The sequence below is a fragment of the Miscanthus floridulus genome, chromosome 3 (assembly GCF_019320115.1).
Source record: "Miscanthus floridulus cultivar M001 chromosome 3, ASM1932011v1, whole genome shotgun sequence".
NCBI classification, from domain to species: Eukaryota; Viridiplantae; Streptophyta; class Magnoliopsida; order Poales; family Poaceae; genus Miscanthus; species Miscanthus floridulus.
The window spans coordinates 2,543,603-2,568,496 of record NC_089582.1 but is presented as its reverse complement, the minus strand read 5'-3'; the positions used below and the strand labels follow the sequence as shown (position 1 = coordinate 2,568,496).

Sequence of the window (24,894 nt, the reverse complement as noted above, 5' to 3'; positions counted from 1 at the left end):
TTTTTCTTCTTGCCATCAAACTTGACACCATTTTTGTTTAGCTTCTTGAGCATCTTGGCGGTTCTTTTCACCATGAGAGCAAGGCTTGTATCATCAATCTCATCATCACTTGAGCTATCATGATTAACTTTTGTTTTGCCCCTCTTCTCTTGGCTAGCCTTGAATGCCAAATCTTTCTTCTTGGTGGAAGAAGAGCCATCTTGTGGAGTGATGTGCATATACATCTCATTTGCATTGATCTTCCCCAATATTTGAGTTGGCGTAGCGATGGAAAGATCACCTTGATGAAGCACTGTTACAATATACCCATACTTGTCAATGAGAAGGACACTCAAGATCTTTCTCACAACATCGGATGGTTGCATTTGAGTGAGTCCAAGCCCATTGACCTCCTCTACAAGAACATTCAAGCGTGAATACATTTTATTAGCACTTTCACTAGGAAGCATTTCAAATGAATTAAGCTTCTTCATCACAAGATGATAGCGTTCCTCACGCTCACTCTTGGTTCCCTTATGGAGCGCAAAAATATCCAACCATAGTGAATGAGCGTCTTTGTGGTTCCACACATAGTTAAAGACATCATTGCAAAGGCCTCTAAAAGAGTGTTTCTAGCCTTTGCATTCCACTTCTCGTAGTGAACCTCATCACCTTGAAGGTTGGCGGGATCCTTAGGTTTTGGGAAGCCTTGTGAGGCGACTCTAAGCACTCCAACATCTAAAGCCTCTAGGTACGCCTCCATGCAAATTTTCCAATAAGGCAAATAATCTCCCTCAAAGATGGGAGGGGGTCCATCCCCGTGGGACATCTTGCTCTAGGCGATTAAGCTTAATTTAAGGAGCACAAGGCTCCGATACCAATTGGAAGGATTAAGATGCCCAAGAGGGGGGTGAATTGGGCTAATTCTAAATTTCTTTCAATAATTAAGTCGTACACTTAGCCTATTTCACCCTCTTTTGCCTAGAAGTGTTTCTATTGTTCTACCGCATAAAAGTTTTGCACCCTAGGTTCCAATCCTACTCTAATATGGCAATTCTAAGAAGATAAAGATATGAATTAAATTGATCAAAAGTAAATGCTCAAAGTAAAGAGAGGGAGAGAAACACGACGATGTTTTCCTGTGGTATCAGAGAGTCGCCACTCCCCACTAGTCCTCGTTGGAGCACCCACGCAAGGGTGTAGCTCTCCCTTGATCCGCGTAAGGATCAAGTGCTCTCTACGGGCTGATTCTTCAACATTCCGTCGTGGTGAATCACCCACAACCGCTCATACCATGACTTGGGTCATCCATAAGCTCCGTCGGATGATCACCAAGCTTCCAATCACCACCGAGTCATCTAGGTGATGGTGATCACCAAGAGTAACAAGCACAAACTCTCACTTGACCAACACAAGCCTAATGAGAAAGGTGGATGCACACTTGCTACTCCCTATGCACTAATGAGGTCCTTAATTTTGGATTCTCAAATCTCAATCACCCCACTAGGCTTTTGCTCTCCCTTGCACTCCAGAGGTGTTTCTCAGCTGAAGAAATGGGCAAGAGAACTAGGTTGGACGAGTAGAAGTATTTATACTCCCCACTTCAAAACATACCCGTTGGGGTCTAACTCAGCACATTTCGGGATGACCGCTCAAACAGTCAATCGTTAGAGTGACCGGACTCACTATGGAGTCAGGTCCACCCTGACCTGACGCATTAGGTCCCCAAAAACCTTCTCTAGATGCTTTCTGTTGTCGATCGGACGCGGCCTCCAGTGCATTAGGTCACAATGTCCTCAGCGTTCGGTCCTGCATGAGCGCTGCGCCCTCTGTGCTATAGTAGCCAACACCTGTGCGTCCGGTTCTGGCTAGTAGCCAGCGTCTGGTCGCTCCTCTGTTCCTGCTGCGCGCGTCAAGCAACTGACCTGACGTGTCCGGTCTCACAAGGACCAGCGTTCGTTCACCTTGACTTAATTCCATTCACTTCCAATTCGAGAAACTCTGTGAATGAAGTTGACTCCAACTGATTTTTAGGCTATCCCTGAGCTACCTAGTGCTAAGTTTTACAAGTGTGCACCACACATAAACCATTAGACTCACTTAGGTCAAGCTACTAGTTCATACCCCCCTTAATAGTATGACCAAAGGAAAAATAAAGTTCTAAACTACTCTAAGTGTCTCTCCAACATCAAATGACATTTAGAACTAGTTGTCCTCAACCTTGTCGTCCATCCTTTGAAAACCGAAACGATTTCCATCGATAGGAGCATGAAAACCATAATTGCCCAATTAATCACCATTACCATAACCTAACTCAAATTGCTTCTACAAAACACATGTTAGTCACAGTAATCTTATGTCATCATTAATCACCGAAACCCAACTAGGACCTAGGTGCTTTCACCCCTAAAGAGAGTAGCGGACCAAAACAAGACAAACTGCAACCTGGAGGGGCAAATTATTCAAATAAACATTGCATAACCTGCTAATTAGGGGGCAAGTTATTATACAACACATTACAAGGGAAAGTTATTATATAACACATTAAAAAAGCCAGGAAACATGACTTGCTGCCACTAAGAGCATTTATTAAAAAATAAGGGTAGCGGCACAAAACAAGACAAGCTGTAACCTGGGGGCGCATTACTAAAACAAGCATTGCATAAGCTGCTAACTAGAGGAGCAAGTTATTATATAACCTATTGTATAAGCCAGGAAACATGACGAGCTGACAAATGGAGGGACATTTATTAAAAGACAAGAGTAGTGGCCTAAATTATTAGAAAAAGCATTACATAAGGTGTTAACTTAGAGGGTAAGTTATTGTACAACTAATATGTTGGATTCAGTAATGCATTCAAACCTTGAATGAAAAATGAAATAATGAAACTCAAAACTTATTAAACTGAAACTAAAATAAACATTGAAAAAAACAAATATTTAAAAGAAGGAAATATTGAAGAATAGTTAACATGTAGGATTTCAATTGGCATTCAAACCTGAACAAAAAAAATTGAAGCACTGAAAATAGCTACCAGACACTAAACCAGAAAATAAAACTGAAAATGACAAATAGGAAATAAAAACTAAAGTAGACACAATGAAAAACATAAAAAAAGACTTGCTTCCAACTAGTAGGCGGTTATTACAAAATCCAGCAAACATGACTCGCTGCAAAATGAAAGTGAAATTAACAAAAAAGAAGAAGTGAAATTGACAAACAAAAAATAGAACTAAAATTGAAAATAGAAAATAAAAACTAAAGAAGACACAATAAAAAAACTAAAACTGAAAGTACAATAAACTAGAATTAAAAATGACAACAAATAATGAAAACTGAAATTGACAAATAAGTTGCTACACGCTTAATACATAAGTTGCCAGTACATACAAACTATTTTGAAACACATACATCATAGTCTTATTTCATAGATCTCATCACAAGTGGCTAAATAGTACAAATCAGTGAAAAAACTAAAACTGAAATTACAAGTGACTAAAAAAGAAATTAACAACTAGAAAATAAAACAAATAATTGAGAAAAAAATGAAATAATTTATTATACAACTAATATGTATGATTTATGAATGCATTCAAAACCTAAAAGGGTGACTGAGAACTGAAACTAAGAAATATTAAAAAGACAACACTGAAAACTGAAACTTATAAAACTGGAAAAAAAACTTGACTGAAAAATGAAATTGGGAGGCAAATTCTTTTGTGGCAACTTATGTGTTCAATAGCTACCCTTTTGTAATAACTTATACATTGTAGGTGAGACAACTAATATGCTAGAGACCTAAAAGGGTGATTGAAATCTGAAACTAAAAAAAACATGACAAAAAAAACAAAAAAAATTACAAAATAGCACTGAAAATAAAATTACCAGGAAAAAATTGAAATTGACAAACAAAAAAATAAAATTCCTCAAAACTCATTAAATTGAAACTAAAATAAGCATTAAAAAAAGAAATATTTAAAAGAAGGAAATATTGAAGAACAGTTAACATGCAGGATTTAAATTGGCATTCAAACTTGAACAAAAAATTGAACCACTGAAAATAGCTACTAGACACTAAAACTAAAAATGACAACCAGAAAATAAAACTAAAAATGACAAATAGGAAATAAAAACTAAAGTAGACACAACGAAAAACATAAAAAAAAAGACTTGCTTCCAACTAGTAGGCGGTTATTACAAAATCCAGCAAACATGACTTGCTGCAAAATGAAACTGAAATTAACAAAAAAAGAAGAAGTGAAATTGACAAACAAAAAATAGAACTAAAATTGAAAATAGAAAATAAAAACTAAAGAAGACACAATAAAAAAAACTAAAACTGAAAGTACAATAAACTAGAATTGAAAATGACAACAAATAATGAAAACTGAAATTGACAAATAAGTTGCTACACGCTTAATACATAAGTTGCTACACGTTTGCTTGTATATATAATTTGTTGGAAGGTTAATATATAGGTTGCTACACGCTTAATACATAAATAGCTATTACATATATAACATAAGTTGCCAGTACATACATCTATTTTGAAAACACATGCATCATGGTTTTATTTCATAGATCTCATCACAAGTGGCTAAATAGTTCAATGTTTTTGTAGGCGCTAGGCGGTTTCTAGGCGGTGACTCATCGCCTAGCGCCTAGGCGCGCCTAGGCAAGCCTAGGCGTTTCAAGGCGTTTTTCTAGGCGTTTTGATAAATTTGCATTCAGCATGTATAGCTGAATAAATATATAAATGTAGTTGCTGAAATGCTGAATAAATAGAAGTTCCTACAGCAATAGAAGTGGTATCTTGTGAAAAAATAGAAGTTCTAGGGACTAGAATGTAAGAAATCAGTAAAGGAAATCATAGCAAGAAAAATTGCTGAAATTTTTTACAAAGTGGAGGGGCAAGTCGCAAAATCGCTCGGTCTTATCCACATCTCATCTGCAGCCCGAGCAGTCCTTCTTCTTTCCCGTGACCTTCTTCTCCCTTCTTTCCTGTGACCTCTCTCTCTCTCTCTCTCTCGCGGAGGCCGGCTGCAGGCAGGCAGGCCGCAGGCTCAGCCATCGTGCGTTGCCGCAGCTTCGCCTCGCGCCCCCACGCCATCATGACCCAAGGCCTGCCTTTCCTTTCTACTCCCTTCCCCTCTCCTTCAAACGGATGCGCATCTGATGGGATTGGGAGGAGGGAGGCCCGGAGGAAGCGGCCCGGCAATGGATCCGGCGGCGCAGCTCCCTCCCTCGGGCGGCGCGGCTCTGGATCTGGTGGCACGGCGCCTATTCTCCGCTTATCCCCCTAGGCGAGGCGTTACCCCTCCGCCCAGCGCTGAAGCGCGCCTAGGCGAGCGCGGAATCGCGCCTTGTTTTTCATTGAAATAGTTTCATAGATCTCATCACAAGTGGCTAATAGTACAAAACAGTAAAAAAACTGAAACTGAAAATAACATTCAGAAAATTGAACTGAAATCGACAATTTTAGTTCCTGAGGACTAAAGTAGATAAAATGAAAAAATAAAGAAAGAAACATAATACTAAAACTGAAATTGACAACAAGATAATCAGACTGAAATTGACAAATAGAAGTTGAAAACTAATGTAGACACAATGAAAAAGAAAAATCTTCATGCTAACTCAGGAAATATGGTACCGCTGGATGTTAAGATTCTTACATTGGCCATTAATATTCCATTTCAACAATATTAATTAGCAGATACATTCCATACCACGGAACATGTTGGAAACTCGGCAGCTTCTAGACCTTAATTATGAGTGTGCATCACCACAAGCTCCCAGACATGACAACAACGCCAAATTTGTGAGTTTCATGGAAGTCTCAATCATAACCTTGTTGCACAAAACTTGACTAAAAGTTAAAATTTTGTAATCAAGCATCCATGTTTCACAAGTCCTGGCTGTACTGCTAGCTCCAACAAAGTTGATGTGACAATTTACAGACTGAGACAAGAAAATTGGCATGACAATCTATATACACACATCTCATGGCCATTTGTTGCATTCAGGCGCAATGTTTATGTGATGCCAGAACGGACCTGAAGACCTTCACCCACAGCAGACAGACTGACAGTCAATAGATTTCTGATTTTAGAAGCTAGGAGGGCTCTTGCTGCATGAACGACTGAATAAAATCCAATGTACTAACAGGAAACACTAGGTCACTACCACATAGTCAGGTTCATGTCCAAGCAATCATCGCAAAAGAAGCACGATGATAGATGATCAGATCTTGGGTCTGAACTGCATTTCAACTGCTGATGCATTAGCCAGACCGTGCGTTTTCACTCAATACCATACCGGCGCATGAGCTCGGACACCCGCTCGGCGACGTCGACGCGGCCATGCACATGGCGAGGAGCGCCGCGAAGATGACCCTGTCCGGATGCGCCTCCATCCCGACCACTAGGCGGCCCTCCGCCTCGTCCACCTCCCCGGCGCGCCCGAGTATCTCCACCATGCACGTGTAGTGCTGCAGCGCGGGGCGAGGTACCCTCGCGAACACGCGCCTCCCCTCGGTCACCATCCCGGCGCGCGCACGCCGCCAGGAGCACCGTCACCGCCCTGCCGTCCGCCGCCGCCTCCGGGACGGCGAGCACCGCCAGCGCCTCCGCACACCGGCCATGTGCCGAGAGTGCGCCGGCGAGCGCGGTGCGGGATGAGAGCGTCGAGGGCGTTTCGACGACCGCTGCTTGCTCGCTCATCTGGTCTCGGACACGGCATGCGGGAGGTTCGATCGGAGCGCAGAGGTGTGTTGCGAACGAAGGAGGTGGAGAAGGAGACGCCCGGATTGGGGATTGGTGCTTCGGCCTAGGGAGGCGATGGCCACTACTGGGCCGGCCCGTCACGGACGGGTGTCGCGCGCTGGAGGCGGAGCGCGACCAGAATTAAGCTATGGGTTGGTTGGTTTTGTGGTAACTGGAAGGAGGCTGATTCTATGTGGGGTAGTGGTGAATCAGAAGATGATGTAATGAAGAAGGCACTGGCAAGTTACGAAGAAGATCACAAAAAAGATGGTCCATTTGCGTATAGGCATTGTTGGGAAGTTCTTTCCAAGGAACCAAAATGGGAAGCCTATTTGGAACGCCTTAAAGATCTAGAACCAGAGAAGAGAAAGTTTAGTGTTGATGAGGAAGTGGAGCAGCAGTTCTCTCTGGATGATGTTAGAGATGAACGACCAATGGGGGGCAGGAAAGCTAAAGAGCTGCGCAAGAAAAAGAAAAAGGACCAGCCTTCTATAATAGATATCGAAGATGAGCTTCACAGCTTTTTAGATGCTTAAAAAGCTACAAATGAAGGGCGTACAGAGATGTTAGAAACACAAAGGTGTGTGTCTAGTGAGAAGCTTGAATCTCGGAGGCTTGCTCACCTTGCAGCAAAAGAAAACAAGGAGGCAGTTATGCTAGAAACATATCGATCGTTACTGACGCAAGACACAACTGGAATGGATGAAGATGTGAAAGCCGAGCATGTGTTGGCATTGAGGTGCCTGAGGGAGAGCTTATTTTAAAAAAATGACTAAGGTATTCCTTACGGTTCCATTTATTATACTGAATGATTACTATGCTGAAACAAGTTCAATTTACTGAATGTTTTACTATGCTGAAAATGTGGATCATTGAATTATGTGCTGCACTTAATGTAGTCTATGCTGAAAATATGGATTACTGAATTATGTGTTGCACTAGTCTATGCTGAAAATATGGATTACTGATTTATGTGCTGCACTTAATGTAGTCTATGCTGAAAATATGGATTACTGATTTATGTGCTGCACTTAATGTAGTCTATGCTGAAAATGTGGACTGTTAGCATGCAGTCCAGATACCCATACATGTAGTCAATACTCCAGATAACCATACTACAATTAAATTGCACGTAACTACAATGCAGTGCAGAACTACAACACGTATCAGAACACTCTATATAATCCCCTCATCTTTCTATTCTGGCTGCAAAACTGAGTTTCTCTCCTCGTGCTCTCTGATCTTCCTACTCAGCCCAAACCATGTTAGATTCATACTCATACTCAGATGATTCTGATGAGCTAGCCCCTTCCAAAATCCTTGAAAAGCATGTTGCCGAGCAGAGCGTCCTCGACTCCTTTGCTAGGAGTCTTGCAATGAAGTTCAAGGCTGCCTTCTCGGGTGGGGTACCTCAGCGACAATATGGTCCTAGAAAGAGCATCCGGAGAGATCATGCAGGTGCCCATGAGCGTCTTGTAGCAGACTACTTTGCTGAAGAACCACTCTACCCCGAGAGTATGTTCCGTACTAGATTTCGTATGAATAGGCGTCTCTTCCTAAGAATTGTGGATGGCCTTGGTCAGAGGAATCCCTATTTTACTTATAGGGCAGATTGTGCTGGTCGAATAGGGCTCTCACCACTGCAGAAGTGTACAGCAGCCATGCGCATGCTGGCTTATGGCAGTCCTGCAGATGCTCTTGATGAGTACTTGAAGATTGGGAAGTCCACTGCATTACAGTGCTTGGACAAGTTTGCACGAGGGGTGATTGAGGTGTTTGGCGGGGAGTACTTGCGACGCCCCACACGTGAGGATGTTGAGAGAATACTCTAGGTCAACGAGTCTCGTGGTTTCCCTAGAATGCTAGGTAGCATAGATTGCATGCATTGGCGTTGGGAGAATTGTCCTTTAGCTTGGAGGGGGCAATTCACCCGTGGTGATTATGGAGTTCCAACTATAATCCTAGAAGCCGTTGCTTCCCATGACCTTCATATTTGGCATGCATTCTTTGGAGTTGCTGGGTCAAACAATGACCTTAATGTGCTGAACCAGTCCCCACTTTTTCTTGATGCCTTAAAAGGAGAAGCCCCTCAAGTTCAGTTTTCAGTCAATGGCAATGAGTATAGAACTGGTTATTACCTTGCTGATGGTATATATCCAGAATGGGCAGCCTTCATGAAGTCAATAACACTTCCCCAAACAGAGAAGCATCAGTTGTTTGCTCAGCATCAAGAAGGGGCAAGGAAAGATGTGGAGCATGCTTTTGGGGTATTGCAGTCCCGTTTTTCCATTGTTCGTCGTCCTGCACGCCTATGGAAGAGAAAGAGTATTGGAAGGATCATGCTAGCTTGTGTGATTCTCCACAATATGATAGTGGAAGATGAAAGAGAGGATGTTAAAATTCATATTGACTTGAATGAGAATCCAGGGGCATCCTTTGCTCTACCTCCTGAAGTGAACACTAGTCGTAATCCACGCTTTGCCGATGTCATGCGTAGAAAAGCTGCTATCCGAGATCGTCCATAGCATACCCAGCTTAAAAATGATCTCATTGAGCACATGTGGCGCAAGTTCGGAAATAGGCAACGTAACTAGTCATGGTAGAATAATGAAACCTGCATGTTTCTGTTGTTTTTTCCCTTCATAGTGAGAACTAACATGATGTCTTACATGTATTTTTCCAGGAATCAAGACTGGGCATGGTGTACTGAATGCTGCAGATGCTACTTGCAGGTATCCACTCTAAAATTCTGAACATGTTGTCTTGAACGTATTTGATCCACACTTGTCCACAAACTTGAACTTTTCTAGCTAATTTTCAGGACCCATATGTTTAACTTTGACACTATTATGTTTGCAGTGTTGTCACTTGATGCAAATGTGCTGGCTGTTCCATTCTACCGAAGTTGCTTCTATCTCCGTCGTCTAGATCTATGTGCTGGCGAACTCTTGCTTGAACTTATCAATGTGCTAGTTAATGAACTTATTTCGTATGGCTTGGTTGATGTTGTTTCACTAGTTGGAGAAAAAAAATTCTCTGAAGTTCCGTGGATCTCATTTCAGTATACAATCATGTCTTGTCTTAGTATTTTTCATTTATCCACCTGTTTCCGTCATATTATTATTGTTTGGTGAATGGCTACAAAGATATCTATCATAGCTGATGGCGTGTACATGGGCTTCTACATGTTGACATTAAATGCTTGTATTTTTATTATAGTACACCTCTCAGCCAGCTCACTGTATAGGTTGACTGTATGATTAGCTGTAAGTGACATGGCAGCTTCTCTCAGCCGGCAGTGGGCTAAACCATTAGCCTTGCTCTTAGAGCAAGTATAATAACGTTTTTTAGCCGGCTGGGAGGAGTCCACATCGACACGGAAAAGGGCCACGTCGGAGAGAGATTACGGAGCGAGCGTTCCCCATCTCGCCCGCCTGCAGCTCATGCTCCGAGAAAAAATTTATTTCTCGCAGCCGTCTCCCAGCTCGCTATCGGCGAGAAGCCGACGCTTCGCTCTTCCGTCTCTCCCCTTCCTGATCCCGTGCTCCACACCATCTCTCCCGGCGCCAAATCGGCATGCTCTCCCGCCAAATTTCTTCCCCGCGCGCCAGATTGGTTGTTTGCGCACCAAATCGAACGATTTAAGCCTCAATTCCTCCCCAATCGACCTCTCTCCCAAACCCTAGACACCACACCGACCGGCCGCCGCCGTTGCCTATGCGAGATGAGTAAGAAATCGAAGAGAACCTCTGCGCCGGCACCTATGGAGATTCCCCGGCCGGTGGTTCAGCCTGTTGGCGCCCCGGGCACTCAGCCCATTCAACCAGCATCCATCCCTTCCATGTTCGGACCCGGCATGTGGTGTCCGCCTCGCCCGCCGCAGTGTTTGCCTCCTACATCCGCACCATACTGGTTCGGTGGCGGCATACAGCAACCAGGCGTGGCAGGTTCGTCAGCTCAGCAACCAAGCATGGCTGGTTCATCAACTCAAGGGGCTTGGTGGACACCTGCTGTTGCTGGTATTGGTGGCTCAAGGCATTCTTGGCCTATGGCTGACAGTCAAGAAGATTCTGATGTGCCAGTATGGTATGTGATCCATTCTTGATGAATATTGTTTTGTGGCCCTTTTAAGTATTCTTAGTTATTTAATTTTGTACTAGTCTATTTTGCTCTGTAATTAGATGGCTTATATTTCATATGAGAGACTTCTGCAACAAAAATGATGCATATTTGTTTCTAGCAATATTTGTGGTGTTTCTTATCTAGCCTAGATGTCTGCGCGATCCCTCATGGTCGGATCAGGAGATTAGTTAGTTTATATTTATTTTTGGCAGGGCTAATCTAGTACACAAGAATTCAGTATTCATATTTATTTTTGACAGGGGATTAGATTCTCACCCTCCTGGTGGTTTTGTTAATATGTTGAAGAGCACACCACAAGTTGCAAGCAATAGGACTGCATCACAAGCAATCCATATTGACGGTGACAACAATGATGCTGATCACAGTAGGTCTGAAAAGTGCTTGACATGGACAAAAGAGGAGGATCTTAAATTGGTAAGTGTTTTTTTAATTAAAAGGCATTATGCGTTACATTGCTAGCACACACATCAATTGACATCTATTGATAATGTTGCAGGTTAGTGCTTGGCTGATGAATTCAAATGATCCCATCCAAGCCAATTATAAGAAGAATGATCAGTACTGGAATGGTGTTGCTGAAGGTTTTAACAGAACCGTCCCAAAAAATCGAGTCATATCAGCTAAGCAAGTAAAGGATCATTGGTGGAGAATTAAGCTATGGGTTGGTTGGTTTTGTGGTAACTGGAAGGAGGCTGATTCTATGTGGGGTAGTGGTGAATCAGAAGATGATGTAATGAAGAAGGCACTGGCAAGTTACGAAGAAGATCATAAAAAAGATGGTCCATTTGCGTATAGGCATTGTTGGGAAGTTCTTTCCAAGGAACCAAAATAGGAAGCCTATTTGGAACGCCTTAAAGATCTAGAACCAGAGAAGAGAAAGTTTAGTGTTGATGAGGAAGTGGAGCAGCAGTTCTCTCTGGATGATGTTAGAGATGAACGACCAATGGGGGGCAGGAAAGCTAAAGAGCTGCGCAAGAAAAAGAAAAAGGACCAGCCTTCTATAATAGATATCGAAGATGAGCTTCACAGCTTTTTAGATGCTCAAAAAGCTGCTAATGAAGGGCGTACAGAGATGTTAGAAACACAAAGGCATGTGTCTAGTGAGAAGCTTGAATCTCGGAGGCTTGCTCACCTTGCAGCAAAAGAAAACAAGGAGGCAGTTATGCTAGAAACATATCGATCATTACTGACGCAAGACACAACTGGAATGGATGAAGATGTGAAAGCCGAGCATGTGTTGGCATTGAGGTGCCTGAGGGAGAGCTTATTTAAAAAAAAATGACTAAGGTATTCCTTACGGTTCCATTTATTATACTGAATGATTACTATGCTGAAACAAGTTCAATTTACTGAATGTTTTACTATGCTGAAAATGTGGATCATTGAATTATGTGCTGCACTTAATGTAGTCTATGCTGAAAATATGGATTACTGAATTATGTGTTGCACTAGTCTATGCTGAAAATATGGATTACTGATTTATGTGCTGCACTTAATGTAGTCTATGCTGAAAATATGGATTACTGATTTATGTGCTGCACTTAATGTAGTCTATGCTGAAAATGTGGACTGTTAGCATGCAGTCCAGATACCCATACATGTAGTCAATACTCCAGATAACCATACTACAATTAAATTGCACGTAACTACAATGCAGTGCAGAACTACAACACGTATCAGAACACTCTATATAATCCCCTCATCTTTCTATTCTGGCTGCAAAACTGAGTTTCTCTCCTCGTGCTCTCTGATCTTCCTACTCAGCCCAAACCATGTCAGATTCATACTCATACTCAGATGATTCTGATGAGCTAGCCCCTTCCAAAATCCTTGAAAAGCATGTTGCCGAGCAGAGCGTCCTCGACTCCTTTGCTAGGAGTCTTGCAATGAAGTTCAAGGCTGCCTTCTCGGGTGGGGTACCTCAGCGACAATATGGTCCTAGAAAGAGCATCCGGAGAGATCATGCAGGTGCCCATGAGCGTCTTGTAGCAGACTACTTTGCTGAAGAACCACTCTACCCCGAGAGTATGTTCCGTACTAGATTTCGTATGAATAGGCGTCTCTTCCTAAGAATTGTGGATGGCCTTGGTCAGTGGAATCCCTATTTTACTTATAGGGCAGATTGTGCTGGTCGAATAGGGCTCTCACCACTGCAGAAGTGTACAGCAGCCATGCGCATGCTGGCTTATGGCAGTCCTGCAGATGCTCTTGATGAGTACTTGAAGATTGGGAAGTCCACTGCATTACAGTGCTTGGACAAGTTTGCACGAGGGGTGATTGAGGTGTTTGGCGGGGAGTACTTGCGACGCCCCACACGTGAGGATGTTGAGAGAATACTCCAGGTCAATGAGTCTCGTGGTTTCCCTGGAATGCTAGGTAGCATAGATTGCATGCATTGGCGTTGGGAGAATTGTCCTTTAGCTTGGAGGGGGCAATTCACCCGTGGTGATTATGGAGTTCCAACTATAATCCTAGAAGTCGTTGCTTCCCATGACCTTCATATTTGGCATGCATTCTTTGGAGTTGCTGGGTCAAACAATGACCTTAATGTGCTGAACCAGTCCCCACTTTTTCTTGATGCCTTAAAAGGAGAAGCCCCTCAAGTTCAGTTTTCAGTCAATGGCAATGAGTATAGAACTGGTTATTACCTTGCTGATGGTATATATCCAGAATGGACAGCCTTCATGAAGTCAATAACACTTCCCCAAACAGAGAAGCATCAGTTGTTTGCTGAGCATCAAGAAGGGGCAAGGAAAGATGTGGAGCATGCTTTTGGGGTATTGCAGTCCCGTTTTTCCATTGTTCGTCGTCCTGCACGCCTATGGAAGAGAAAGAGTATTGGAAGGATCATGCTAGCTTGTGTGATTCTCCACAATATGATAGTGGAAGATGAAAGAGAGGATGTTAAAATTCATATTGACTTGAATGAGAATCCAGGGGCATCCTTTGCTCTACCTCCTGAAGTGAACACTAGTCGTAATCCACGCTTTGCCGATGTCATGCGTAGAAAAGCTGCTATCCGAGATCGTCCACAGCATACCCAGCTTAAAAATGATCTCATTGAGCACATGTGGCGCAAGTTCGGAAATAGGCAACGTAACTAGTCATGGTAGAATAATGAAACCTGCATGTTTCTGTTGTTTTTTCCCTTCCTAGTGAGAACTAACATGATGTCTTACATGTATTTTTCCAGGAATCAAGACTGGGCATGGTGTACTGAATGCTGCAGATGCTACTTGCAGGTATCCACTCTAAAATTCTGAACATGTTGTCTTGAACGTATTTGATCCACACTTGTCCACAAACTTGAACTTTTCTAGCTAATTTTCAGGACCCATATGTTTAACTTTGACACTATTATGTTTGCAGTGTTGTCACTTGATGCAAATGTGCTGGCTGTTCCATTCTACCGAAGTTGCTTCTATCTCCGTCGTCTAGATCTATGTGCTGGCGAACTCTTGCTTGAACTTATCAATGTGCTAGTTAATGAACTTATTTCGTATGGCTTGGTTGATGTTGTTTCACTAGTTGGAGAAAAAAAAATTCTCTGAAGTTCCGTGGATCTCATTTCAGTATACAATCATGTCTTGTCTTAGTATTTTTCATTTATCCACCTGTTTCCGTCATATTATTATTGTTTGGTGAATGGCTACAAAGATATCTATCACAGCTAATGGCATGTACATGGGCTTCTACATGTTGACATTAAATGCTTGTATTTTTATTATAGTACACCTCTCAGCCAACTCACTGTACAGGTTGACTGTATGATTAGCTGTAAGTGACATGGCAGCTTCTCTCAGCCGGCAGTGGGCTAAACCATTAGCCTTGCTCTTATTAAACTTTGCGTTTGGGATCATGGGATCGGTGGCCACTCACTGGCCAGTGATACTACCAGCCCATGGTACGGCGGCCCACTATAAGCGGCTACATATTACTGGGCCTCCAAATCCCATGAAATTCCGCAGGTTACTGGGTCGGTCCTGGTGAACACACAGAGTTCTGCCAGTGATACTGGTGAACACACAGAATTTTGTGGAATTAAAAGAGAAAAAAAAAGACACGGCGGCCCATTATTACCGTCTACATGTTACTGGGCCTCATACTCCCATGAAATTCCTCAAGCTACTGGATCAGTCCTGGTGAACACACAGAATTCTGCCTTAGAAATAGATGCTCCCCATCTCCCGAAAAGAAAAAAAAACGAAAAAAACTGACGAATGAATTCCTCCCAATGAAAAAAAAATGAACACGGATGATTTTGTGCGCAATTCCAATTAATACAGGAACCTCAGACCCAGCCTGAACGGATGAAACAAGGGACCGCTCAGCATTTGTCATCAGTTCTGAGTACAGCCAAAAGACACAGGAACAAAGCACGGATAACATTGGTCCCAGCGCCGATCATACAACCATTTCAGATCAAAATTTCTTAATAAGGAGACAAGAATGGTTTATCACTTAACATATAGGCTCTGCCAAAATTCAGGACGGAGAATTCAGTCAGGGCTTCAGCTTCACCGATGAGTCCCGTGACCCGCCAGCCCTTTCACCAAACAGCAGCCCTTCATTCCATTGGTTGCTACAGAGTTCTCTCTCACCTCTGGAAGACGAAATAGATGGATCAGTACATACAAATACAATTGTTATAATCCATCCAAGAGACAACATCATGTAAAATTGTCTCTATATGTGAATTGAGATAAATAGCATTTAGGCTGTCAGTCCATTCAGACATGATTACATTTACAACTAGCTATCCTCCAAAATACGCCTTGTATGCCCCGTACTAAGACTAACTACTATGCTGGAAGAAAGTCCAAAGGAACATAAATTATGAACCCATTGCGTCCAAGAAACTGAATAATTAGCAGACAACGGCGGTGGCAATATCTATGGTCCATCTCAATCTCACCAGGGATCCCGAATTCAAGGAGGCGAAAAAAAACGTCACTGTTGGAGTAACAAATTCAGGGCCGGCAACAAATGATCGACAAAGGTCGGGGACCCCAGATCCACGACTACAACTGTATATTAGCGTCATGTCATGGTTCATGGACCACAGAAAAAAAGGGCCGGTATTCAATCCATTTTTTTTCCTGCATCCTGAGGTTGTCTGGGATCAATTGGTGTCACTCACTCACAGTCAGTTACAGGCTACCGGCTGCAAATACTTTACAAGGTAGAGCTCCCAAGCTGAAGCTTAAACTATTTGCAGGAATCATGTTGCTTTCAGGCCAGATGAAAATGAGATGTTGTTGCTGGAGTGAGTGGTAATAGACCATGAACAATGCGGTCGCGGCCAAAGCCGTCGCTGTTAGACTAAGAAGGTTGACAATAGAATATGACCATGATCTTATCTTGTATCCTACTTCAAAAGCATTTCCATTATCTCTGAACAATAACTATTAGTTATCATGGAACTTGTCCAAGGCACCTAAACCACTAGTCATAAGAAAGCCACTAACAATGATGATCTCAAATGCTGACTATATAAAAACTTGCAAAATTCACCCAGCTTGAATGAAATCTGAATGAGCAACGAACTGAAACCGCGCAATCAAAACAAAAGGATACTGAATATTTAGCAGTTTCAGTAAACCAATCACACAAACAAGTAGGAAGCTTGATGTGCAGATGATCAGAAACGAGAGAGATGTTCACCTTTTCAGCAAGAGAGCGGCATCCTTGATGCACCCAGAGCAAGAGCTTGAGAGGAAGCAGCAGGCGTCGGCGCGGCTCTCGACGACGCGGTCCTCGAAGATGTGCGTCATCTTGGGGTTGGGCCCGCGGGCGATGACGCAGGTGTAGTCCTCCCCGGCGAGCTCCTCCACCTCGCTCCTCCGCGCCAGCCTCGCCGCAGCCGACGACAGCGGCGACCGCTGCACGGGCGAGAGCAGCGCGAGCAGGGCGTCCCTGTTCTTGACCCCGAACTCGATCGGCGAGCCCGGGAGGTCCCCTCCTCCGCCGCCGGGTCCCTTATTGGGCGGCGGCGGCGGCGGCGGCAGCTGCACCCTGAGCCGCATCCCGAGGAGCACCCTGCGGTTGTTCTTGCAGGACCCCCGCTCGGCCTCCTCCTCGGCCACCAGCACGCCCGCCAGGCCCGCGGCGGCCGTGTTGCCCCCGATGCCACCGGACCGGGCGCTGCCGTTTCTTCCGCCGGAGGAGCAGGGAGCGTTCCTGGACAGCTCGGCCACGGAAGCGGCGCTCGTGGCGGAGTCCGTGAAGAGGCTCGGGAGCGACCTCGTGGAAAGAAGCCGAGACGCCGCCCTCCCGGTGCCGGTGCCGCCCTCGGTGACCTTGGGTGTGGGACGCGATGGTGCTGGGGGATCACCACCGCAGCCCATTGAGGCCGCAGCTCTTCCTGATGCTTTCTTCAGCATTGCTGCAGTCAAGAAATACAACCCGATCCTCTGTTCCAACTTCAGCCGAACCTAATCCAATCTATGCAGAGTAGCAAGATATATTGATTGATTGTTATTGAAATCGATCCTAGGGAGCGAGTGAGGTGGACAAGAATCAGAGTCAGAGAGCAAGTACGCAGCTTGTGCTGCTCCGTCGAGTGATCTGAGATGGGATGATGAAACCGTCAGTTGGTCACGCAAGAGGCGACGAACAGGGAGAGGGGAGAAGAAAGAGGCCAAACAAATGATCAGAAACACACACTCACTCACACTCAGGCGTCAGCTAGTAAATCATAGAGCAGCCATCCTTGGCCTGCTGCATCGAAATCAGGGGACGGAAGGAATCCAGTGGGTGGTTTGAGAAGATTGATCCCCCAACTGATCACACCAGAAAACGATGGATTAGGAGAAGCCAACACGCAACAGGCCTGACTGATTGGAAAATGTTACTCTTTCCTATCTCAGGAGCAAACAGGTAAACTGCGGCTGCTGAGTTCAGTCAAGTGTGGGTCTCTCTCACGCACACAGAGATAAACACACACTCTGGTGTGTAGTGTAGTGACGGCCCTGACAATGGTGTGCCTATAGAAGAAGCGTACGGGGGCTAGCAGAAGGAGATTGTGCTGCTCTCCCCGAGGGGCGCGCCTTATTTAAAGGCGCCCTTCTCAAAACTAGGCCATCCACACATTGTTTATTTGCATCCATGCCCAGAGACAATAATTACAAAGTTTTCATGGACTGTGGTGGTCACCGGTCACTTCCTCCATTCGCCTACTGCTAGGGGTCAAGGCTGGATATTCCCGTGCTACTCTTCATGTGAGCTACACTACCTTTTGAGAGAGAGAGAAGAAAAAAACTTGTGCCGAGATTATTCATCCATTTTACCTTTCTCAAGATGTGATTTTTGATATCTGATTGTACATTAATAGACAATGTAAATTAACATAGTTACAAAAGCATAATAACTAAAATAGAGGGGATATATATATATATATATATATATATATATATATATATATATATATATATATATATATATATATATATATATATATATATATATATATATATATATAGAGAGAGAGAGAGAGAGAGAGAGAGAGAGAGAGAGAGAGAGAGAAACACCACACAAAGTGGAACCACGTAAGCAGTGAGCACAAGTTATAGAAGGGTGGGAATCTAAGAGACCGAGGCCACATGAACCTTGTGGGTGGTTGAATGGAACACAAAAACTTGTGTTGTCATTGTTTTTGTCATGTATGTCATAACTAAAAGTGCACGCTAATTATGCATATCAAACATGCTAGTACAGTAATTAACAAGCCATCATCTTATTCTCACTATCGACTATTGTCTTACCTAGCATGAGTCCAGTGGTGCCTATATAGAGAATAACCCGCTGCATGGTTAAGAGCATCATACCCTCTATCTTAACAGTCCATCATCCTATGCTCATATGCATTGTGCAAGCATCTAAAATAAAAATCATAACTTTATACTATGATGTACTCCCTTCATTTTAAATTATAAGACGTCTTGGCTTTTCTAAATACATTGTTTTTACCACGTACCTAGAAACAGTGATATCTAAGTATATAGCAAAACTTATGTATTTAGAAAAGTCAAAACGTCTTATAATTTGGATAGAGAGAGTAAGGGAGTACTACCTAGTCTATGTACCATAGGTTTGAAAGTCCACGACATCTGGCACTGCTTTATAAAGAAGAAAGAAGTTTATAATGTCGAGTGTCCAAACAACACAAAATTTGTACTAGGGAAGACATGCAAATATAATAGGCTCTATTGCAAATGTGCCGCTTGTCACTTCCCAGCCAGTAGAAGAAACGCAAAGCTCTGCCTCTGCTCCATTTACGAGGACATAGATGAATGAAGATGATGTGCGTGAAAGTTACCTGTGCGAAAACCCCGCGCACTTCCTACTCCATGTATCTGTGGGCCACGGCACGTGGTGGGGCCATCATTTCATTGACAGTGTGGGGGCTTCTGCGAAAAGCTTTAGCAGGAAAGGTCCCATCGGCGAATGCCGCCAATTGTGGTTAACTACCCGTTCCCATTTTCATTTACGACCTTTTTCAGAGCTCTGGTTTTTTTTTCTTAGATACTACTCTGACACAAAAAGGGCAACGAGGCGTGTACACGGGAAAATATAAGCGTGCACCACCACCAAAACCCCTGTACAAAACTGTGAAAAAACATAAATCTACCGTCCTGTACAATCTGAGCTCGAGCAACCTGCATAAGAGAAGCATAAAGAACAAATGGCTATGTGAATAGTGCCATTGTCTAAATCCTTAAAATGTGTGTTTTTTTAAATTTTTTTCTTGTACAAATTATATTATTATTATATACTTATTTGACCCTGAAGTTTGCCGTTTGGCACATGAATTGCAGTGTGCTGAGCATTTTGGAGGATAAAATGCCGTTCTGCAGAAATTTTATGTGCTCCATGATTAATATTGTTGTTTATTTTTTAATGATTTTGGAGGATGGTAGCACTACAGCATGAGAGAGCTTGGAGATTTTCTCACGTCCATATAACATCTTGTGTTACACAAACAAATCTAAGTTACTAATCCAATCACGATGACCGGGGGAGCCAGGGCAGGTGTTGCTGGTGCTGCAGCACCTGCTAGCTCACGCACTACTATAAACCCATTTTCCAAGATAGGTTAAATTGGTTAAGGCCTTGTTTAGATCACCTCCAAATTCCAAGTTTTTTCACTCTCTCTCTCACATCAAATTTTGAACGCATGCATGGAGCATTAAATGTAGGTAAAAAAAATAACTAATTGCACAGTTTGGTTGTAAATCACGAGACGAATCTTTTGAACCTAGTTAGTCCATGATCGGACAAAGTTTGTCAAATACAAACGAAACGTGCTACAGTGTCCAGATTGCAAAAAATTGCAATCTAAACAAGGCCTATAAAGATACTTTATTTTTAGAGGCAGGATATGCAAGGTACCACATTTGAAAATTCATTTTTAAAAGTGACCCGCTCGAATGGCCTGTCTCTAGGAGTGTATTCCAAAGGTAGTGAGCTAAGAACTATCACTGAAAAACATTTTTAAAAATTGAATCTTATTTCACACCTTTTTATTCAAATTAGTTTTCTCATTAGATTTGAAACATTTTTCTGCCACATTCGAGAGAGAACATGCATCTAGCGCCAATACAATGTATGCCTCCAATCAACTCTCCATCCATGGTGGACATGCTAGAGATTATAGAACATCCAACTGAGTGATCACACTTCATTGGAGTAAGATTGACCACTATTTTGAGCTAAAATGATCTTCAAAATATGGAGAAAAATACTATGCCCTCTCTAAGTCAAAAGCACCAACCAAGCCATAAATTAAGAAGCAAGCTAAAAGACAAAACGCATGCATGGGAATAAATGACAAAATTTAACCTTTCCGAGCCCTTGCTACTCTGAATGGAGCAGTCCATGAAAGAAGGGGGTACTACTCACCTCGTTTATGCTTCTTTCAAGAGGGCAGTCACTTCTCGTCTGAAAATAGATAGTTATCAGAGATTGACAATTTAAACAATGACCTCTAAGAATCTTTATTTTTAGACATGGTGCCCCCTAGCTAGAGGTGTGTCTTGACTTTGGCCCATGTGGCAAATCGCATAGGCAGAACCCATTAATTACATCCTATCTAAGAAAATAAAACCCCTACTCTCTCTATCACATAATAAAAGTCATTTTAATCTTCTACTTTTGTCCCAGTTTATTTGTTATTTGTGCTTCTCAATACATATTTTGTTTTTTCCAAGACATTTCTATCTCTATACGGAGTACTTCTTGTTTTTCTGTGCACCACAAGTTTTTCACTCGTTCGTAATTCCCGTGTCTAGAGCTAAAATACAAAAATAATATGTGACGGAGGGAGTACACCTTAAATAAAAGACCAATATATCCACAAGCAATCTAAAAATGTCCTTAGCATGCACGCAGATATGCAATGTACGCGTTTCCATAATCGGCACATGCAGTCAGCTAGCATCCAGTGCACAAAGAGCTAGAGCTAGCACACGTCCATGGTGGCCGGCCAGCCAGAGCCAAGAGCTGGCATCACGGCTGGTCTAGGTTTCGCCATACCGGGGACCGGCAGTCTCCCCCGGCAAAAGCGCCGGCGCGAAATGGGCCAGTGATCCGGATGCCCGCTGCGCGCGCGCATCGATCTGCTGGACGCAACTTTTGATGGAGAAGAAGGGACGATTTGACGCGTCGTCTCCGGCCATGCATCGTCCATCCGTCTCGTGAGCTAGCGATCTCCTCGTTCATGTAGCTCCGAATATTTTTAGGGCTCCAATTATTGGCAATTTGGCATGCCGCATAAATGTCTGGTTTCACTTTGCAGCTACCCATGCGCCATGACAAGACCTTTCCTTTGGCCATACTTTTATAATAGTTATTATAACTTATAAATAAATTATGCATATATCCATGCATTGACAGTTTTTGTTTCACATTTTTATAGGTTTATTATATTACTAGTTCCATTATTTAAGAAGGAATACATGTACAACTTACTCCTTCCATCCAAGAGTGTCATTCTCCTCTCCGGAGTAGTCAATTATTTTCAACTTTGACCAAATATATATAAAAAATATTAATATTTCTGGTGCATAATTAGTATCATCAGATAAATAGCTGAATATATTTTTACAATAAACATATTTAGAGATATAAATATTGCTAATATTTTCTATAAATCTAGTAAAATTTAAGAAAAATTCAACAGCATGAATCTCATAGCGATACTTTTTTTATGGAGGGAGTACTATATTTCTTTTTAATCTGCAGATATAGTAGTACTACCAACATTTTGTTAATTAAAAACGACTTTTTTTCTCTCCATTTTCTGAAGAGGATAGGTGTTTGACGTAGGGTTTGCAGCAAACATGAAGAACACGCATGGTAGACCCAAGGGACAGGAGAATCCATGGCAGCAGGGAACCATGATGCACCACACCACACGACGTGGATGGAGTAAGGCCATGAACCCACTGAGGTGACAAGAGCACACGATCGGACCTACAGTGCACTTTTCCAGTGCAAATTAGAACCCCCACAAAATAGATTGATCCATATGTGTGGGTGAACGAATTTAATAGAGCTAGTGGGCAATATGTATTGTATATATCTCGGAAAGACACATCAATATCATGAGGTCCTTAAAAGTAAATGGAGAATTATTTCGCCGCTGCTCTCTTTCAATAATTTATTTTGTACAATTGATGAAAAACTCCTAGGTTCAATATATCCTTGACCATTGTTTTATTTGTTGATGACGGTGTGTAATTTGATTTCTAGTACCTTTGAACCAGTCTAATATTGCTTGTGACATACATGCAGGCGAGCAAAGTACGTACGTAGTAAGTCTAGGTTAATTGGGGACTTGGGGTGTCACTGAAAGAACTAAAAAGAAAAACCTTTGGATTGCGACAGTGCAAAATAAGCCCATAATAACATTTTCACTATCTTCCGATCATGATAGCGAAGTTCCTCGATTAAGTCGCCGACCGTTCTTATCTAGTCAGTTTGATGTAGCTTTGAAATTTCTGGCAAAGTATCACAGTGAATGTGTTCCTTTAATTTGCCATCAGCTGACGCGCCATGTCAATTTGCGACACACACACACACACACACACACACACACACACACACACACACACACACACACACACACACACACACACACATATATATATATATATATATATATATATATATATATATATATATATATATATATAGTAATTAAACTACACCGTGGAATACTACCCAAAATTTTACCTATAAAGAAAGAAAAGCGCTCAAACTGGATGTCTAAAATGGATTCAAACTTTGCATATGGTGTGCCAAGGGTCATTCTCTAAGATGGTTTGACAAACTACACAGAATATGTGATACTCTCCTTTCACTCACAACTACATGTGATTTTTAGACATCGATATGGTTCTAAAATGGTGGTATTAAGTTGCTTTACAATATTAATGTACTTATTACTAAATCCAGTAGATTTAATTCTTGTATCATGAAAGCACATCTGCCACAAATTTACTATTGAAATAAATATTTGAAAAGATATTGTGGCACTCCAAAACCTACAATCAGTGCCGGTTTGGAATCAGCTTTTATTGTCGTATTTTGATCTGACAGCTTTAGCCTTGGCATTTCACTATCAGCGGGTCACCCGACAGTGATGCCCATTTTAACAAAAATAAAGGAAGAAAAAACAACAAAAGGAAAATAAAAAAAAACACGAGCAGGCTGCCGCCCTAGGCTGAACTCGTTGCATGCACCCCGCACCGGGCAGGAGGAGAGTACCGGGGTAGGAGAATGGAACGGCGGAGAGAGGAGATCCTAAGGAGAGAGAGTATGAGGGTGAGAGGGGAGAGACAAGGATGAGAGAGAGAGAGAGAGAGAGAGAGAGAGAGAGAGAGAGAGAGAGAGAGAGAGAGAAGGTGGGCCCCGCGCGCTGGTGGCTTGGAGGCTGAGGTGGCCAGGCGAATCTCGCTTCCCTCTCCCTCACCGCCCGCCCAGGATGGATCTCGACCCTCTCCCTCACCGACACTGTCGAGGGTAGATCCCGCCTCCCTCTCCCTCACCGATTGTGTCGACGGCGGATCTCGCCTCCATCTTCGGCATCATGGGGTCGACGCATCGGCGGGGCCCTATGCTGACGGTAGCAGAGATGGGGCAGCCGCGGGTGTGGCGGCCTAAGCGTCGACGGTCAGTCCTCGGCAAGGAGAAGCGGATCCAGCGGAGGTGGTTCCGGTGGAGGCGGATCCCGTCGGCAGCATCCCTATGGGCGGCGGTGGCCTGGGAGTCCTGGCAGAAGAGGATAGCCTCGACGGCAGCGATAGAGGACTTCGACAAAGGCGACGACCATGATCCCAATGACGGTGGCTGCCCTATGGGCGGCAAAGACCTTGGAGTCCGGTAAAGCGGAAGAGAATCCTGTCGGCTCATGTGTGATCGGCTAGTTCTGACTGAAGGAGGATGGAATTGGGCTAAGCGACGGCGCTTGGCGTCACCTCACTTCAAGCGGATGAAGATGGCACCAGCGGAGGTTTGCAGCGATGGTGCACTAGGGGCGGCGGTGACTTGACGACTTCCACTCACCGAATCTGACCGTTTTAGGAGAGGATGTCGGGAATGTGTTGTGGTCACAGTTTTTTAGTTTTTTTTCTCTTTTGGTTGTATGCTCTTTGTTGAGATGTGAGTCTAAGTGCTCTTGTTTCCTTTTGGCTGCGTATATCCCTGGTGGATATATAGGCCGCATTAATGAATTCATTATCTAAAAAATAGAGAGAGAAGGTGTAGACGGACATGAAGCGGAGTTAATCATGTTGAAAAAAATTCAAGTTTGGGATGAGGGAATTGCAGCCGGTTGGTAATACAACCCGGTAGTGATATAACCAGCAATGATAATTATCTGTCACTATCGGTTGCCTAAATAAAGCAACACATGCTCTAACCCAAGCCCCAAGGGAGTATGATGAAGCAACACTTTTATAGATTCATTGGCCGGCCATACTCTTGATTGCTTATTTATTTATTTGAAAA

General features: G+C 43.1%; 2 protein-coding genes and 3 pseudogenes across 2 annotated transcripts; 3 read left to right on the top strand and 2 right to left on the bottom strand.

Annotated features, from left to right (window-relative positions):
• Window positions 1-5,746: 5,746 nt before the first annotated feature.
• Window positions 5,747-6,836, bottom strand: LOC136544774 (pentatricopeptide repeat-containing protein At5g08510-like; annotated as a pseudogene).
• Window positions 6,837-8,078: 1,242 nt separating this feature from the next.
• LOC136544773 (protein ALP1-like) lies at window positions 8,079-9,335 on the top strand (annotated as a pseudogene).
• Window positions 9,336-10,465: 1,130 nt separating this feature from the next.
• On the top strand, window positions 10,466-12,460 carry LOC136542978 (glutathione S-transferase T2-like; annotated as a pseudogene).
• A 271-nt stretch (window positions 12,461-12,731) lies between these two features.
• On the top strand, window positions 12,732-13,988 carry LOC136544772 (protein ALP1-like). The gene has a single exon (XM_066536831.1). It carries the CDS (start codon window positions 12,771-12,773, stop codon window positions 13,986-13,988), a length of 1,218 nt encoding a protein of 405 aa, XP_066392928.1. The 5' UTR covers window positions 12,732-12,770.
• Window positions 13,989-14,847: 859 nt separating this feature from the next.
• LOC136544771 (FCS-Like Zinc finger 8-like) lies at window positions 14,848-17,899 on the bottom strand. The gene is made up of 2 exons (XM_066536830.1): window positions 16,549-17,899; window positions 14,848-15,487 (listed from the first exon to the last, which is right to left on the bottom strand). The coding sequence occupies exons 1-2, from the start codon at window positions 17,265-17,267 to the stop codon at window positions 15,388-15,390; spliced, it is 819 nt and encodes a 272-aa protein (XP_066392927.1). The 5' UTR covers window positions 17,268-17,899; the 3' UTR covers window positions 14,848-15,387.
• Between the last annotated feature and the right edge of the window lie 6,995 nt (window positions 17,900-24,894).